The sequence below is a fragment of the Gymnogyps californianus genome, chromosome 2 (assembly GCF_018139145.2).
Source record: "Gymnogyps californianus isolate 813 chromosome 2, ASM1813914v2, whole genome shotgun sequence".
Classification (NCBI taxonomy): domain Eukaryota; kingdom Metazoa; phylum Chordata; class Aves; order Accipitriformes; family Cathartidae; genus Gymnogyps; species Gymnogyps californianus.
The window spans coordinates 77201077-77220021 of NC_059472.1; the positions used below are offsets into that span (position 1 = coordinate 77201077).

The 18945-nt window shown below is 51.3% G+C and overlaps 1 protein-coding gene across 1 annotated transcript; it reads right to left on the minus strand.

Annotated features, from left to right (window-relative positions):
* Window positions 1-4952: 4952 nt before the first annotated feature.
* Window positions 4953-15290, minus strand: SUN3 (Sad1 and UNC84 domain containing 3). The gene is given in 13 exon segments (XM_050890881.1): window positions 4953-5108; window positions 5812-5904; window positions 6406-6437; window positions 6440-6572; window positions 7422-7530; window positions 7908-7989; window positions 7992-8001; window positions 8611-8772; window positions 11309-11374; window positions 11377-11428; window positions 12483-12601; window positions 13864-13994; window positions 14609-15290. Coding segments are annotated over 13 exon segments (1827 nt in total).
* Between the last annotated feature and the right edge of the window lie 3655 nt (window positions 15291-18945).

Below are 18945 nucleotides of genomic sequence, written 5' to 3' on the forward strand. Positions count from 1 at the left end.
CCAGAGGACGTCCAATGCATGCAACCCATGTGGCGGAAGTTTCTATGAAGTGCACCACCGTCGTATGCCAACTCATTGGCAGTAATATTCTGGAAGGAAGGTGACGGACAAATGGTGGATGAAGTGGCTGGCCGACTCCAGCAATATGAAGGAAGTCTCTCTTCCTCCCTACAGGCCTGTGTCTTGGCTGTGGAGAAACTGTCCCAGGAGTTCCAGCAATTCAAATAGGATATGTCCTACTCCCCACCTGTACAGGCCCGCATCTCAGCTATTAGGAGTAAGCGTTCCTCTGGTCAAGAGAGAGAATATAGAAGGTACACACCACAGGGTACCCTGTGGTTTTACCTATGTGACCACGGAGAGGACATGGGGAAGTCAGATGGAGAACTTACCTTGACCCTAGAGGCACAGGTACATGAGCTGCAAGGAAAAACAATTACAAAAGGGGATTCTCCCAGGAAAAATGACACTCCAGTTTCCAGCGGGCAGTTCCCCAGACAGAGCAGGAGGGCTGATCTCACTTCTGATCCTCTTGAAGGGACTTCTGATTCAAGTTTGCAGAAGGTGAGCAACAAATACTCTGACCAGGATTAGAGGGGCCCTGCCTCCAGCCAGGTGGAGGAAAGGGACAACCGGGTTTATTGGACTGTGTGGATTCGACGGCCTGGCACGTCAGATCCACAGGAGTGTAAGGCTCTAGTGGACACCAGTGCACAGTGTACTCTAATGCCATCAAGTTATAGAGGGGCAGAACCCATCTGTATTTCTGGAGTGACAGGGGGATCCCAACAGCTAACTGTATTGGAGGCTGAAGTGAGTCTAACGGGAAATTAGTGGCAGAAACACCCCATTGTGACTGGCCCAGAGGCTCCGTGCATCCTTGGCATAGACTATCTCAGGAGATTTCAAGGACCCAAAAGGGTATCAGTGGGCCTTTGGTATAGCTGCCTCGGAGACAGAGGGAATTGAACAGTTGTCCACCTTGCCCGGTCCCTCTGAGGACCCCTCTGTTGTGGGGTTGCTGAGGGCTGAAGAACAACAGGTGCCGATCGCTACCACAACGGTGCACCAGTGGCAATATCGTACCAGCCGAGACGCCCCGATTCCCATCCATAAGCTAATTCGTCAACTAGAGAGCCAAGGGGTGATCAGCAGGACTCGCTCACCCTTTAACAGCCTCATATGGCCAGTGCGAAAATCTAATGGAGAATGGAGACTAGCAGTGGACTATCATGGCCTGAATGAAGTCACACCACCGCTGAGTGCTGCCGTGCTGGATATGCTAGAACTTCAATACGAACTGGAGTCAAAGGCAGCCAAGTGGTACGCCACAATTGATATTGCTAATGCGTTTTTCTCAATCCCTTTGGCAGCAGAGTGCCGGCCACAGTTTGCTTTCACTTGGAGGGGCGTCCAGTACACCTGGAATCGCCTGCCCCAGGGGTGGAAACACAGCCCCACCATTTACCATGGACTAATCCAGACTCCACTGGAATGGGTGAAGCTCTGGAACACCTGCAGTACATTGATGACATCATCATATAGGGCAACACAGCAGAAGAAGTTTTTGAGAAAGGGAAGAAAATAATCCAAATCCTTCTGAAAGCCGGCTTTGCCATAAAACAAAGTAAGGTGAAGGGACCCGCACAGGAGATTCAGTTTTTAGGAATATAATGGCAAGATGGGCATTGTCACATCCCAATGGATGTGATCAGCAAAATAGCAGCTATGTCTCCACCAACTAGTAAACAGGAAACACAAGCTTTCTTAGGCGTTGTAGGGTTTTTGGAGAATGCACATTCCAAATTATAGTATGATTGTAAGCCCTCTCTATCAAGTGACCCAGAAGAAGAACGATTTTAAATGGGGCCCTGAGCAACAAGCCTTTGAACAGATTAAACGGGAGATAGTTCATGCAGTAGCCCTTGGGCCAGTCCGGGCAGGACCAGACGTTAAAAATGTGCTCTACACCGCAGCTGGGGAGAATGGCCCTACCTGGAGTCTCTGGCAGAAAGCACCCAGGGAGACCTGAGGCCGACCTCTAGGGTTCTGGAGTCGGGGATATCGAGGATCTGAGGCCCACTATACTCCAACTGAAAAGGAGATATTAGCAGCACATGAAGGAGTTCAAGCGGCCTCGGAAGTGGTTGGTACTGAAACACAGCTCCTATTAGCACCCCGACTGCCAGTGCTGGGCTGGATGTTCAAAGGGAAGGTCCCTTCTACACATCATGCAACTGATGCTACATGGAGTAAGTGGGTTGCACTGATCACACAACGAAGTCGAATAGGAAACCCCAGTTGCCCAGGAATTCTGGAAGTGATCACAGATGGCCAGAAGGCAAAGATTTCAGAATTTTGCCAGAGGAGGTGATGTGTGCTGAAGAGGCCCCACTGCATAACAAACTGCTGGAAAATGAGAGGCAATATGCCCTGTTCACTGATGGGTCCTGTTGCATTGTGGGGAAGCAGCAGAGGTGGAAGGCAGCTGTATGGAGTCCTATACGACAAGTTGCAGAAACTGCAGGAGAAGGTGAATCGAGTCAGTTTGCAGAGGTGAAAGCCATCCAGCTGGCTTTAGACATTGCTGATCGAGAAAAGTGGCCAGTGCTCGCTCTCTCTACACTGACTCATGGATGGTGGCAAATGCTCTGTGGGGGTGGTTGCAGCAATGGAAGCAGAGCAACTGACAAGACAGAGGCAAACCCACCTGGGCTGCCACACTGTGGCAAGATATTGCTGCCTGGCTAGAGAATCTGGTTGTGAAAGTACATCACGTAGATGCCCACGTATCCAAGAGCTGGGCCACTGAAGAACATCAAAAGAACCATCAGGTGGATCAGGCTGCTAAGTTTGAAGTGGCTCAGGTAGATCTGGATTGGCAACATAAGGGTGAATTATTTATAGCTTGGTGGATCCATGACACCTCAGGCCATCAAGGAAGAGATGCAACATATAGATGGGCTCGTGATTGAGGGATGGACTTGACCATGGACACTATCGCACAGGTTATCCATGAATGTGAAACATGCGCTGCAATCAGGCAAGCCAAGCAGTTAAAGCCTCTGTGGTATGGAGGACGATGGCTGAAATACAAACATGGGGAGGCCTGGCAGATTGACTATATCACACTCCCAAGAATCTGCCAAGGGAAGCGCCATGTGCTTACAGTGGTGGAAGCAACCACCGGATGGCTGGAAACATATCCCGTGCCCCATGCCATTGCCCGGAACACTATCCTGGGCCTTGAAAAACAAGTCTTATGGCGACATGGCACCCCAGAAAGAATTGAGTCAGACAACGGGACTCATTTCCGAAACAACCTCATTGACATCTGGGCCAAAGAGCACGGCATTGAGTGGGTGTATCACATCCCCTATCATGCGCCAGCCTCCAGGAAAACTGAACAATACAATGGACTGTTAAAGACTACATTGAGAGCAATGGGTGGTGGGACCTTCAAACACTGGGATACACATTTAGCAAAAGCCACCTGGTTAGTCAACACTAGAGGATCTGTCAATCGAGCTGGTCCGGCCCAATCAAAACTTCTACGTACTGTGGAAGGTGATAAAGTCCCTGTAGTGCACATGAAGAATATGTTAGGAAAAACAGTCTGGGTTAGTCCGCCTCAGGCAAAGACAAATCCATCCGTGGGATTGCTTTCACTCAAGGACCTGGGTGCACTTGGTGGGTGATGCAGAAGGATGGGGAATTTCGATGTGTGCCTCAAGGGGATTTGATTTTGGGTCAAAATAGCTGGTAAATTAAAGTGTATTATGCTAATTGCTAAATAACTCTGCCACTGTATGTCATCATTACTACAGTTGCTATATGCCATGTCAATGGTATTACAGTAAGAATCACCCAAATCAATGAAGGATGGACTTTGATGAAACTGAGCAAACTGCAGCAGTGATGGAACCTGAGCTGGCTTCAGCTACTGGTGCCCAGCAACTTCCTCAAGACTGACATCTTCAACCCACAGACCGTGGGTGTGGGCCACACCAAATACACCAGCCATGAGCTCTGGATGCAGCATGCAACAATCCAACACCACACACCATCTCTCCTGCCCTGAAAGACTGTTACAACAGATGGAGCCCCAAAGTCATGCATTAAATGAACTCAACGGACACGTTAGAAGGATGGCCCATAGACTAAGGGAATGATATCACTGTATATATATATATATATTTATCTCAAAGGCAGGAAAAGTGGTGGTAAATAATTGGAAAGTGTAGGATCTGGGCATGACGCAGATAGTATAGAATAAGGGGTGGATAATGTACTGGGCTTAGCTGGGATAGGGTTAATTTTCACAAGAAGCTGGGAGGGGGCACGGCCAGAATGGCTGAACTGGGATATTCGATACCATACTGACGTCATGCTCAGTATATAACTGGGGGAGCTGGCCGGTGGAGCACTGTGGTGGCTCCAGAATGAGCTCAGCATAGTGTTCCGGGTAGTGAGCAATTGCATTGTGCAACACTTGCTTTATATACTCTTTTGTTAGTATTATTGTTATTATTATTCCTTCTCTCCTTGTGTTGTTCTATTAAACTGTTCTTATCTCAACCGTGAGGTTTTACCTTTTTCTTTCGATTCTCCTCCCCATCCCACCAGGGTCGGGGGGGGTGAGTGAGCGGCCACGTGGTGCTTAGTTACCGGCTGAACCTAAACCACGACAGCACCCAAACTTTTATAATGCATTCCTGCTTCTCAGTCTATCTTCCTGTTATCAGTTGGTGGTATTTTAACTGCACATGTTTTCAGTCTTCGATTAAAACTAAAAATGAATGTATCTGTAGGAGACAGTTCTTAGTCCTTTTTTTCATCACCTCTTCCTCCAGGGAAGTCTGCAATAAGCTCGTGGGTCGAGAGGAGGACAGAGAGCTCTCTTACCGGTTAGCCTCACAGGCAAAACAGACTCGAACTTGACTAGGTGAAAATTAATGGAATTTATTGCCAGATGAAACTGACGCCTTCCCCCCATCTTTGGGAGGATCACTGTGCACCCTGAATCGATACAAGCAGGTGTAGTCCAGGCGGCCCCAGTTGCTCAGCACTTGCAGCCTTACGTAATTCACAAACCCAGAGAGCTTGTTCTGAAATGAGAAGAAGAAATGAGTTGCCTTTTCCTCTCTGGCATGTGACTACTGACAGAGTAGTGCTGCAGCAACGGACTTGTTCAACAGCTTACTGCCGGCTGCCCTGCGAGGTCTTTTGACCTATCATGGTCAAGACGTTCTTATCCTGCTCTACCTCGTTTGGCCGTAAGAACAGTAAAGGAAGAAGCAGCTACCAGAAGCTTCAGCAAATACATTGGCAAGTTCTTCTTGCTTGCTTTGAGGCACATGCTTCCACAGTCAGAAAGACCCAGTGGTGTTAGTGTAATGCCTCGTTGCCTTCTCTAGAAAGCCACTGAAATGGAATAGCCTCCCTGTCACGGCTTGCTACCCGCAACAACAGAATCCTCAGAAAGCCCAGTATTTCTAGGCTTTAACTAGCAGGCCAGTAGTAGTGCACACTACGGGATGTGGCCACTTGTATGCACTTGGAGTCCAGACAGTCAAGCTGATTTCAGCTTCAACTGCGGCGCTTGTAAGTGCTGAAGCTTAAACCCAAACCAGAACAGAAGAAGAACAGCAGTCCAGGCAGACACCGTTAGGACATTAAAGCAGAAGAAAGGCTAGTGTGGCACGTGCTCAAGGAGTGGGCTGCTTATAGCCCTTTGGCAGGGAAGCTTCTCCCCAGCCAACCGCATTTCTCCTCCTCTCCTATAATTCTCCTCCCTCTTTGTCCCCATACCTTCAGCTGGAAGGTCTGACTGGGCTTCAGTGCTGCCAGAAAAGTGAACTGTCCCAGGAATGTTCCCTCCTCCTCATGTTCTTCCTTCAGGCCCTAGAGAAAACAAGAGCACCTGGTACACTGTGGGAAGACTTAACTTCAGTCAGTGAAGTACTGGTTTATTTCCACTACGTAGTCCAAGGAAGATGAGCACAAGAAGACGACAAGAAGCTGCAGCTAGGTAACATGCCATGCTTGCCTACTCAACAGTCTAAGCTGCCAGTCAGAAGAGGAGCAGACGTTCCCAGTGAGAGGGAGGTAACCTAAGGATGACAAATGCCCACTGGGATTGGAAGCCAAGAAGGTCTAGGACCATGCGCTGTGCCAGCTCCTTTTCCCTGTGGCTCCTCGAGTACCATCTTGCCCCAGAAGCTTCCTTTCGAGCAGTACATTGGATAAAAGAGGAATACAATGGAAAGGGAGCAACTCCAAGGAGCTTGTTTCTTCCATGAGCCAGGAGGAAGCTGCAGGCCGTGAGACTCTTTGACCCGTATTCATCCCCCGCTTAGAAATGCTAGGCAACCCCCCGCCCCCGACTCTAGACAAATAACTTACGTAGACAGCAAAGTCCTGTGGAGCTCTGGAGAACTGTCTCCATGGAATGTTGTCCCTGAAACATGGTCCATGGTGACTGCTCTGGGAATGACTGGCACAGACAGCTTGATGAAGATGTGTCCCTGCCTTCCTGACAAGGGCCAGCAGTTTCCCAGATGATTTTCAGGCTGAAAGGAGAAGAAGAAACCTCATTCACGTGGAGAGGGTGCCCTGGCTCTCATTCCTGCTGCAAGCATCAGAGGATTAAGAACTGATTTGGCCAAAATCAGCTCTGCTCTGAACCGCAGCCATTGCCTTCGGTCAGACCTTGCAGGTACTGAACAAAGCAGCAGTCGCGAGAATTCACGCCTCACAAGACCCCTTCAGCGGAGAAGCACTTTGATGGCAGGGAGCTGGGTGTGCTACTTGTAGAAGCTCTCCAGCCTCTCCCAGTCCGGAGCAACTCGCCAAGAACAAGCAAGGGACGGTGTGGCTGAAAGGCACCTGCCCAGAGCAGGTGGCAACTAAGGGCCCACCTGGCTGAGCCTTTCCTGTAAGTGGAAGCAATTGCTCCTCTCATCCTGTCCCATCTCCTTCCACTGGCACCAGCCAACTCTTCAACTTGTGCAGGCAGCTCAGCAGTGCCAGGATGGCTTGCAAACACAACGTGAGGCCCTCCAGCAGTGCAGACTCTCAGTACCCGCTTGTGCTCACTAAGAGCCCTGGGGAGCTCACATCCCACACCTCTGCAGACACCTTGTCCATTCTCCTTCTGTACCATGCTGACGGTTTTCACAGTGACTGGGAAGACAAAGACTGCAGGACCAAGCTAGCCTGTTAGAAGCTCACACGGAGCACCTGGGGCACTCTGGGAGAGGAAATACTCAGCGGGGGGACACAGGAGGCAAGCAGGCCTGTGCAAGACGAAGGCAGGAAAAGAAAGTTTGGAGGAGCAAAGACAAGGGTAAAGGCAACTCTCAGCAGCATCTTTGGTTCCTCCCCCCCACCTTTGTTTTTCTGTTTCTTGGTGCTCCTACCTCAAGGATAACCTCAGGAGACCTCACGTAACCCAGCACTGGCAGGGAATACAAAAAGACTTTTCCTTTCGTGTTCCAGAAGGATGGAGAAGTCCTTGAATGAATGACCCTGGAAATTAAAACATAAGCACAATCATTGAGCAATGTCAGGAGGAATATTGCACTGTTGACTTGAGAAATGCTTCTAAGTAGTCATCCATCTCCTACAGTGGGATTCCCCTCTTTCTTCCTGGCATGATCCCTCTGGAACACACAGCAGGGACTCATCAAACTGTCCTAAGGGGCCGCGGAAAAAGACAACAATGTCAACTAGGCTTTCTGTTCTTCAGATGTGGTCTGGCCCCTTACAGACTCTGTCAGTGGGTACATTTTTAGGGCACAAGGTGGCCCTTGACTTCTCGCCCCTTCTCTCCTACCACTGGATGCGTTCAAATGCCCCTCTTGTCAAGCTGGACAGGAAGCGCTTTGGAACTGATTGGTTTGTACAATGTCACGGCACCTGATGATTTGAGGACCCAATCAGGCATCAGGACTTGGTTTTTCTCCAGCTTCTCCAAGACTTGATTATCTCTTGAACAGCCTGGGAAAGAATACAAAGGAGAGCGCCTGTTAGAAGGAAAAGGAACAGGGCAAGCAGCTCCCCTGCAAGGCCAGCCAAGGTGAACTGGGACAAGGTTAAACTCAGATGTAAGGAACACAGGAATTGCCCGGAAACCTCCCAAGTTTGCTCTACTCTGATTGACCAGTATCAAAATGGAGGGGCTGCTCACTCCAATGCTCTGAATGCTGAAGCTGTGGGAGAGGGCTTTTCCTGTGGAGATGCCCCATGCCAGGCAGCACGGACAGACAAGCCTTCTGGGCATGAGATGGGACTGGGGTAATACCAGGGATTGCTGAGACCATTCTTTCTTTCTGGTCCTCCCTTGAGGAGGACCCGAGATCTGGACAGAGAGGAAGGTATGACTAAGACAACTCTCATTCCCGCCACGGCGCTCTCTTCCCCCATAAGAAAGCGTGGCACGACAGGAAAACTAAGTGTGGCGCAACAGGAAAACTAAGTGTAGCAATGCACAGCACTTGTTCCAGCAGCACCAGCCTTTTGGCTAGCTATGACAGGGAACTGGAGTAAGATACATGCCGGAGGCAGGAGAGAAACCTCCGAGTAGAGACTTCTGCAGTGTGCTCTTACCCATCCGGTAAAGCCTGGGAGCTTAGCCTGCTTCAAGGCTTCCTGGAGAGCATGCTCGGCAACATCCTTTACGCTCCATCGTAGGTGATAAAGCTCTTCCTGCAGCTTACGTAGCTGTTCTTGCAGGGTCAGGGTTTCGCTCAGCACTTCTCCCAACTCATCCTCTGCTGGCCTAGAAGAAGTGAGCAACAGAGAGACTGTAACTGTTGTAGCAGGCCTCTCGGACGCCGTGGCAATGTGAGTGAGGCAAGAAGCCTAGCTCTGGATGACTGGCAGGATAACCACGTCTTAAGCGGTTGGGAGTGTTAGTTCCAAAGTTCTCAGAGCTTCAGGCTGAGAAGCTGCTTCCCGGCTGCCTGGGTACATTTTGGGGAACTGCTGAACATCTCAAATGCCCAAAGCCATCTTTTTCCCTATTACAAGTGCCAACATCTCATCAAAGCCAGGCAAGAGCAGATTTGAAGGGGTGCAGGTGGCAGCTCCTATAGAAAATACCAACAGAAACCAGAGATGCATAGTTTTTTCTTTTAAAAGATGTCTCAAGGCAGGCTGCAGCGACTTAAGAGGTAGCCAACAGCGGCATAGCGTACCGATCCCGTGTATGTTTACTCAGTCTAATCTCACAATTCCTGCTATAGGTGCAGCTCAGACAGAAACAGGGAAGGCTGCAAGACGCACAAAGAGCGAGGGAAAGTGGCTGCTGTTGCCAAATGCTTCTTCTCAACAACAGCTCTCTCCTCTGTTTTGCTGTTTGTTCCCCTCCCCGAACACTGGTCCTACTGATTCACCCTGCCCCGCTCCTTCAGTTCTCTCCCACTGCTCCACAGCCTTGGACTGCTCAGTCCTCTGGGGCACTTTCCAAAATCTCCTCCCTTCCCACTCAGGTCAGGAGGGTTTTGCCTACAGCACGCCCTTCTCCAGCAGTCCATTAAATGGCGCTGGTTAATAGTGACTGCAGCGTTCCTCTGCCACTCTCTCACCACTTCCTTCCTTTTCCTTCCCTGCCTTAGGGATAGACTAGTGAGACACGATCTAAGTGAGACAGGGGAGAGCTCTCCTGGGTCAGTCCTAGAGCCCTCCGCCCCGGTTGCCTTTCCTGTGCTTGGTTTCCAGTATCTCAGCTCTCCGTTTTTTCCTCCACCTCTCTCCTGCTGCTCCCTCTTCTCCCTTCTTAACATAACGGGTTCCTTGCCTCAGCTAGCCTCTTCTGCTTGCTCGAGAAATACACTTCTGTCCTCCCTCTCTACTCAACAGTGGCGGCTGCAAGGCTGCCCTCAGTCCTTGAACCTTGCCTCCCCCCCGCACAGGCCTTCACGGGCAACTGCTGGTACACTGACCTCAGCCTGACAGAAGACTCTCTTTCCCTTGGCCTCTCCTATTCTTCTAGGGGGCAATGCTGCTTGCAGGGACTATTACAGCCCAGCAACGGAAAGCCGCAGCGGTGTCTCCTAGCAGCTACCCCCAAGCATCAAGGGAGAGAAACGGATGCAGGATGGAGAAGGCTACCATTCCCCTTCTCAGGCTTTAGAAAGGTGGAGCGGCGAACAGCCCAGCCCAAGCAAAAGGGTGGACGGATGGGTGGCCCCAGTCCTCTAACAGACGTGGGGAGCTATAGCTGAACATTTGGCAGAAGGGAAGAAAGGGCAATGGGAGAAGCTCAGGGAGCTGTGTCAGGTGAAGTTTGTGTGAGACAGGACATAAACAATGTCCTGTTGGGGCTGAGGGGCAGAGCTCCTCTGACGAACTGTGTAGTCAGGGGGAAATCATTTTTACCTCTGAGTCCTCCAGTCCCCTCCAGGGAGGTGCAAGCGCTCCTGCAACGACAGTGAAGGGAACAGTCATTCCAAAGAGAAACAGGCCTTCTGCAGAAACAAAGGCAGCTCACAATGACAGTCTCTGTACAGCCACGGGAAACAAAGAGTTACAGACACCATGCCTATTTGTGCTCGGGTGCTCCACTAGCATACGCTCTGAAAACACCACTGTGGACCAGCAGGCAAGACAGAAGACAATTCACACTGGGCATTGTCTTCTTCCAGAAAGCCCTCCTCTTTGGCTTGGGTACGGCTTCCAGTCAAACAACATCTTTCCTACAAAGCCTTCTACCATTTGTCAGGCATTCATTCGATAGGTCAAGAGGTGCATGTGACCTCTTTTACATATTCCTTCAGTTTCCTGTCTTCCTCAGCAGCTGGACTACTATCGGGCAGGTTCCTGCTACACTTCCAAGGGTGGTTTGATTGGAGGTCCGTCCTTGATACCACCCTGAGAAGTTCCATTGCTATGAAGCCGCTTGCTGAATTACGTGCCCACAAATGAATTTCTGAAGTGGCTGGCACGTCAAAGGCTGGGGCAGCAGGACTCTAACACCAATCAAAACCAAAGGACTCAAGTCTTCACAGACAAGCCAGGGCTTTGCTGAAACCTATGCAGGCCCAGTTCTGCCTAATCATTGTTCTTTGTCAGCTGCGTGTAATGCCATGAACTGTGGAGACACTGGTGTTTGGTCCAGTTGACATTCACCTGAATGACCTGCCAGGGTGGCTACTGTACCTAGCCCTATCCACAGGCTTTTAATGAGTGGCACTTTATGCCCTGGAGTTACGCTGGCAGAACCAGCCTCGATCTGAGGAAACCTAAACATCACCTGCTGCTGGAGAGGCTGAACACAGGAGGAGATGTAGGCCCAGCATACTGCTGCAGTCCTCCAGAGGCTTTCTTCACCAAGCTGTGCCACATGGTGAACACCTGTCAGACATATACCAAAGCTTTCCGTGCACTTAGAACTTGGTCAAAGGCTGGGTTATGCCTCGGTGTCCTGGTTTCAGCTAGGATAGAGTTAATTTTCTTCCTAGTAGCTGGCATAGTGCTGTGTTTTGGATTTAGTAGGAAAATAATGTTGGTAACACACTGATGTTTTTAGTTGTTGCTAAGTAGTGCTTATACTAAGTCAAGGAGTTTTCAGCTTCTCATGCCCAGCCAGCAAGAAGGCTGGAGGGGCACAAGAAGTTGGGAGGTGACACCATCAGGACAGCTGACCCAAACTGGCCAAAGGGATATTCCATACCATATGACATCATGCCCAGTGTATAAACTGGGGGGAGCTGGCCAGGAGGGGCGGATCACTGCTCGGGAATTAACTGGGCATCAGTCGGCAAGTGGTGAGCAATTGCATTGTGCATCACTTGTTTTGTATATTCTAATTCATTTACTATTATTATTGTCATATTATTATTATTATCATTATCATTATTTTTCCTTCCTTTCTGTCCTATTAAACTGTCTTTATCTCAGCCCATGAGGTTTGGGTTTTTTTTCTTTCGATTCTCTCCCCCATCCCACTGGGTGGGGGAGGAGTGAGCAAGTGGCTGTGTGGTGCTTAGTTGCCAGCTGGGGTTAAACCACGACACTCGGGCTGCCCGCTTCCCTTTCCGTGGTCACAACGGCATACAGGCTCTGCAACAGACGGACATTCCCTCCCGTGGAATATGCTCCTTGTCCTGCAGAAGCCCCTCCTGGGGCAGGCAAGGTTAGCCACTGCCTCTCCCTCAGCTTAAGAGAACTGGCTTAGCCCTCCTAGGGAAGGCAAGTCACCTCTTCCTCGCCCCCACAACCGTTCCTCTGAAGCAGGGGGGACTGGCACACCTCTGGACTTTCTGCTCTTAGCTGGGCTCCTCTGGTCACAGCAGGGGAAGCGGACCAGGGCAGAATGGAGCCCTGGGTACCTCCTAAAACACCATCCTCAGGTCTGAGCTCTACAGAGACTCACCAAAAGAGAACAGACTGACAAGCTGCACCAGAGTCACCATCTTCAGAGCCTTCGCTTTGCTACAGAGCAGCACGGAGGAAAAGGAGGGTGAAGCTGGCAGTACCCGGCCAGTTCAGCAGCAGACTGACTGTCCACACTGGCCGAGGCTGCAGAAGCTGGGGTTGCTCCTGCCCGCAGACCCCAGTGCTCTGGAGAGCAGCAGGCCCTTGGTTTGGGGATCACCTACAAAAAAGAAAAGAGTTTACACAGGCGAGACAGGCACTACCTGCATGAGTGGTCTCGTGAAGGCTGAGAAAAGCAGGCTAAACTGAAACAAAATGCCCCTTCAGCCTTGCAGCCCAAGTATTTCTGCCTGGAAGAGCTGCCAGGAACTGCCTGAGCCCACAGCTGCACACATGCAAGGAAGCTGCTACCCAGCCTGTACCCCGACAGTTCAAGAGCCTGCAGTGCAGGGGGGGTTGTCTGTCTCTACCCTCTAGCAGCATTTCTGTAGCAGCCGGCTTGTCACTGGCCCTTTCCTTGGCATAAATGCAGGCAAATGCAGGCTGGGTAAAGAGGGAGGGAGGGAGGGAGGGAGGGAGGGAGGGAGGGCTGACTGTAAATGCATGCTGGTAAGCCTAGGGAAACTCCAAAGAAACACGCCGGTGGCTAGGCCCTGCACTGCACCCCTGAAGCCTGATCTGCCAAGAGACAGCACACACTGCTCTGCAAGACGGAAACTGCTCCTCGCTATTCTAGGAAGCTCTGGAAAGGCTTGGAGCGTACACTTCATCAGGAATAAAAAAGCCCCTTTTGTTCTACAAGAAAACTTATGCACCCCTCAGAGGATCTTGTGCTCCTTTTCCTAAAGCAGACCACTGGTGAGGAGCTGCCCAGGTTTCCAAAGGAAACCTCATCTTGTCGGGAACACAAGTCAAATCCACTGCCAACAGAGGAAACGTTGGTGTCCTTCTGGTTCGCGTCGAAAGGAAAACCAAGACAGCTCAGGGACATAACCCCTCCTGCAGAGCGCAATACAGGACTGCGCTAAGCTCTCGCAATTACTATGGCAGGATGTATCTGGGCAACTGCTTGGGACTCCCTCTGTGCGATCCAGAATGGACTCGTCCCTCACTTCACAGAGGGAAAAGGCTTTCTAGTCCTAGTCCTGGTGTTCGTGAAAAGACCAAAGAGACTGCTGCTGCCTTCCACCACCTCCAGACCCAGCTCTCAGGCTGCCCTCGTGTTCTTCCCCTGTCCAGCCCCCAGCCAACCCAGCTGATGAGGTGGAAAATACACTTGGGGAAAGGAGAGGAGAATTTTTCAAACATACCCGTTCAGATCTTGGGCCTTCCGTAGCTGTCTCTCCATATCCGCTGAGGTGCGGGCACCAGACATCCTGCTTGCTCAGGAGTGAGCCAAAACCTCTGCGATCTCCATTCCGTCAAGACTGAGAGGAGCAAAGGCGCAGGGACAACCCTGAGCTGATGCCCTGCCGTGCCTACCTCAGCGCCGACGACATGAAGCAGGTGGCAGGGCAAAGCACTACAGAAAATCATCAGCATGGCTATGTTACTGCACGTTATGGAATACCAGCTGCTGGTTTTTTCTGTAAATCGAGACCAAAAAATGGAACCTGACAGAAACAAGAGAAAGACTCATTTAATGACTCGTTAAAGAAAAGGCGGGCCACCTTTGTGACAGCCTGCAGTGTGGTCGCTGGACCCAGGGCCTCGCACCCCAAAACCCTGCCCCTGCTCCGCACCGCCGACCCAAGCACGGCCAGGACCCCGAGAGGGCTCTCCCCGAGGGGGCTCCCCCCGAGAAGGACTCCGGCCCCCGCTGGTCCCAGCTCCGCCCCAGGATCTGCGACCGGCCAGTGGGAAACGCGTAGCTTGTCAGCCCAGGGCGGGAAGAGGAAGAGGCATCCGGCCACACGCCGCGGACGGCGAGGGAAGGGAGAGGGACTCACCTGCCCGCCCGCGGGGCAGCGACACCCACAACCACCCCACCACCACCCGCCAGCCGCGGCAGAAGAAGATGGCGGCGCCTCGCCTGACTGGGGGGAGCGGAGCGGAGCGGGGCGGAGCGGGCGGGAGGCGGCGCGGCGGGCAGCTGGCGCTGGCGGGCGTCCCTCTTCGGGCGGGGGGCGGCGGCGAAGGCAGGGGCGGCGGGCGGGCGCGGCCCGGTGCGGCTCCCGCCTGTCCCCGAGCCAGGCGCCGGCTGTGAGGAGCGGGAGCCGTCGGGTACCGCCCGGACCTCGGCCGGCGGCGCTGCCCGTGGCGAGTACCGCGCTCCGCTCAGCCTCCCGCGGAGGCAGGGGGCGTGAGCCGCGCTGTCCCGCTCTGCCTCCGGCTTGAGCCTTACTCCGGCCTGAGGCTTGCCTTCGTCTCCCGTCAGAAAGGGGCTCGGGGCGTGCTCCGAGGCGGGCGCTGGCCCCCACGCGTGCTCCGGCAGCGCCGGGATGCGCCTTTATCTGCTCGGCGGGCAAGCGAAGGAGCTGTCGGTCGCTGCATCCGCTTCGCTGGTTCCTTTCTCTGGCTTCTCTACCCCAGGTGGACGCGGTCGCTTTCTGCCGGTGCTGCTCAGTGCTGCCGTGCCAGGAGAGGTGCCGGCTTGCCGCCGAGTGGGCTTTCCGCCAGGCGCCGCGGCCCGTCGCTGTGGGATGGAAGCTAACGGCACGGTAAGGTGCAGCCACCGAGGGACTCGCGCAGCACCCATGGCATTTGTTTACCCTCTGGCCTTGTGTCCGTAGGCAAGCGTAGCTCAGGCTCGAGCTGCCGACCTCTGGGTGCCAGGCCATCCCTACTGCTTCAGGCAGTTGCTGAAGCCAAGTCAGAGAGAAGGAGCTGTTTTCTTGGCACCGGGCAAAGAGCTTGCTGTTTAGGTGGACGCTGGGAAGACCTTGCTGAGGGAACGTGGAGCTGATCATTGGCCTTTGCTTAGGGCTGCTGGGAAAGTGCCATCGTCACGGTTTCTTTGCTGGCCAGTTCCCACCTGACTGAGTTTCCTCAAGTACTGGCTGAGCTCTAAGCACCTTTGCCGTCCCCAAGTCATTTTACCTGGTGTCCTCCTGCACTCTGAATGATGGCATTTCCTCCTTTTGCAGAGGTCTTCTAGAAGATGTCAGGTGGAAAGATGCACTCTGAAACACTTTGCCCTCTAAGTGAAGCCCAGTAGAGCTCAGCCTGTTCGACTGGGGTTGCTGATCCCTTTTAGAGGAAATTTTGATTTTGTTTTTCAATCTTAAGCCACGGCATGCAGTAGAGATCCAAGATAGTGGCAACCCAGCAAAGCGCAAAGGAGGAGAGTGTTTAGGATAATTACATCACACAGTTTCTGATGGACCAATTAGTGAAGTGACAGCAAGCACGGTCTAATGTTTCTTCACCCCTGATACCAGGGAGAGCAAGTGCTTTGGGTTAGTTTTTCTTGGAGCTGAGTTTCAGCATAGCTAACATTTGTGTGTACCTAAGAGCTCCTTAAAAGGCTGCCTGCCTTAAGATCGTTTCCTTACACCTACGAAACAGCCTTCGCTGCACTTGGAGTCGCTTCAGTCAGTGTCCTGCACACCTTCCATGGCATAATTCCTTACTTCCTTCTTTAGTCTTTTTCTCTTAAGACTGATGGAAGCACTACACTCCTGTGACAAGGAAGTCCTCTCCAGCAGCATGTGCTGCGCCTGACCGGTACTCGCCCTGCTCCAGTTGTGGTAACAGTCACGAGCTGAGAAGGGGGAGGGCCTTTTGATTTGGATGTGCAAAGGTTTTGGCACCGGGATGCTGAGGACAAGGAAAATGCAGAGAAAAAGAAGGTAGGATGGAGAGGCACTCTGGGATGACGCTTTGTTTGTAGCACTTGGGAAGATGCTTGTAGCTGGGCCTGTGGGTTCTTACTGAAGGGAAGCTGTAGTCCACCCGAGCTTCTGCAGTTTTTGTATTGCAGTTAGCGAGTGAGATCTCTCTTTTCTTTAAGTGCTGCAGGTGTAGCATAGGAACCAGAAATGCAGTTTCCAATCACGTGATGCGGTGCGTATATTTAAGTGTGGATGAAAGCCAGTAGTTGCTTTCTATCTTCCTAGGCTTTGCTTCCCATGCAATTCACCACTCTTGGCGAACAGAATTCTTGTTCAGTGGTCCCAGCCTGTCCATGGGAGGCAGGCAATGGACATGTGCTGTGGTGTGGGTGTTGGCGTGGGTGCCCTGCCTGGAGGTGTCCTCACACTCGACTCTGGGCTTCCCATGCCTCAGGGAGCAGCCGGCCCTCCACCTGATGTAACCTGGACAGTGCTGAGAAACCAAAGAGGCAACTGTCTCTGCAAGTGCTGTGGTTTTCAAGGGCTGTAGGGAGCCAGCGAAACATCAGAGCTGAAGGACTGAATCTCCTTCAGTAGGAAATGGGCACACGGGATGGACTGCTTTCTTGGAAAGATGCTGCTTTGGTACAAGGACGAGAGAAACGTTAAAAAAAACCCCTCATTTTCCAACAGGCTGGGTAGATCTTCCATGAGGGTTTTTCTAATGAAGCTGAGGTTGCTGTGCCCAGCAAGAGGACAGGAGGGCAGCAGCCTTCAGCTTAACTGTGAGTACAGGTACCTGGACAGTAATATCCATGAAGCTGGGCCCACCAACAAATGGCTTCTTTTGTAAATAAAACACAACAGCCAAAATTAAGATTCATGTTTTATTCTGTGGTGCTGTAATGATACTCATCCCATTTGTGCCAAAACTCAGCATAAAGCTTGCCACACTCTTAGCAGGTATTAAAAACTAACAATAAAGAAAACACTTCCCTCTAACAGGCAGCCTTAACTGACCCTCTGGACAGGTTATAATGGGCTTCATTTTCAAGTTTTTTGACAAGAGCTGATGGATACAGCACAACCAGACAGTGGAAGAGTTATACAAAATCCACGTCATATGTACTCATATCAAAAGGAAGCCTGAAAATACAGAGTTAGATGCAACTTGAGGGCGGAAAATATGGCAAACAGTTGTATGAAGTACCTTCTATGACAGGTGCTGTCATGCAGGGTGCTGTTGCATTGGCAAGGAGCCTTGGGCAGGGAAGGGCTCATGAGGAGTTAAGAGGAAGGTGGTGATGCCAGCCGGTGCCAAAGGTTAGCAGGGAGGCAGCTGGGACACTGGTGGCCAGGAGATGAGGACAGCACCTTCATGAGCAGCAGTAGAGGAGGAGGAGGTGGGACTGACTGTGCAAGGATAGGAGGCACTTGCAGGTGAAGTGGGTCCTGACCCCCTTGTATGATGGGACTTGCCCCTTCTAAGGAGGGCACTGGGCTGCCCCTTTGTGAGGGAGTCTGGAGAGTGCCCAGGACGGAGAGCAAGGGTGGGAAAGCAGAGAAGAGGTGGGCAATGAAAGGGGTCCATGGCAAGTCAGCGGGCTGCTAGCCTATGCAATTATCCTGCTGTGCCTGGTGATTGCAGTCCGTTCTATAAACTCTATTTATAACCTTATTTTTGTGTGTGTGTGTGTGTGACCTCCTAGCAAACTACGCTGGATTAGCTGGTGAGTAGATGAAGAGCCAGGTGCTGGAGATACCAAGGGTTTGGGTAGCAGCTAGAAGAGAGGGCTGTGAAAGAAAGTACGTGGATGTGTGTGATCCACTGGTGAACTTTCAGCCCGATAAGGTGATGAGTAGGTGCATTACTGGGCCATTTCTATATTCATGTCTAGGTGAGTGCCAGTGTCCCAAGCCAGTGTGCTTGTTTACTAGTCCAAACTGCAAAACAATTGAAAAAATGCTGGTATAATCTCCCTGTCTCCCCAAAATAGTTAGGGAAGCTAGCAATTAAAAAGGTGAAAACAGCAATGAAGAACATGAATTCCATGATGAACAAGTGTCGTGGTTTAACCCCAGCCAGCAACTAAGCACCACGCAGCCAATCCCTCACTCTGCTCCCTGCCCGCCCCCCCTGCAGTGGGATGGGAAGGAGAATCGGGGAAAAAAAGGTAAAACTCATGGGTTGAGATAAGAAAGGTTTAATAACTAAAGTAAAATATAATACTAACAATAATGAAATATAATAATAATAGTAATGAAAAGGAATATAACAAAAAAAGAAGAGGGGAAAAAAAGAAAAAAAAATAGTGATGCACAATGCAATTGCTTACCGCCCGCTGACCGATGTCCGAGCAGCAATCTGCCCCTCCCAGCCAACTCCCCCCTGTTTATATACTGGGCATGACGTTCCATGGTATGGAATACCCCTTTGGCTAGTTCAGGTCAGCTGCCCCGGCTCTGCTCCCTCCCAGCTTCTTGCACACCTGCTTGCTGGCAGAGCATGGGAAACTGAAAAATCCTTAACTTAGGCTAAGCGCTACTTAGCAACAACTAAAACATCAGAGTGTTATCAACAGTATTCTCACACTAAATCCAAAACACAGCACTGTACCAGCTACTAAGAAGAAAATTAACTCTATCCCAGCCAAAACCAGACAGCAAGGGATTTTCAGCATACTTCTACCAGGCGCACGTTGACTGTTACTGTATCAATTTCACAGCTACCTGAAGGGGTCGCTCCTTTCAACCCATGCAAAAAACATTCTTTAACAAATGGTTAGTCATT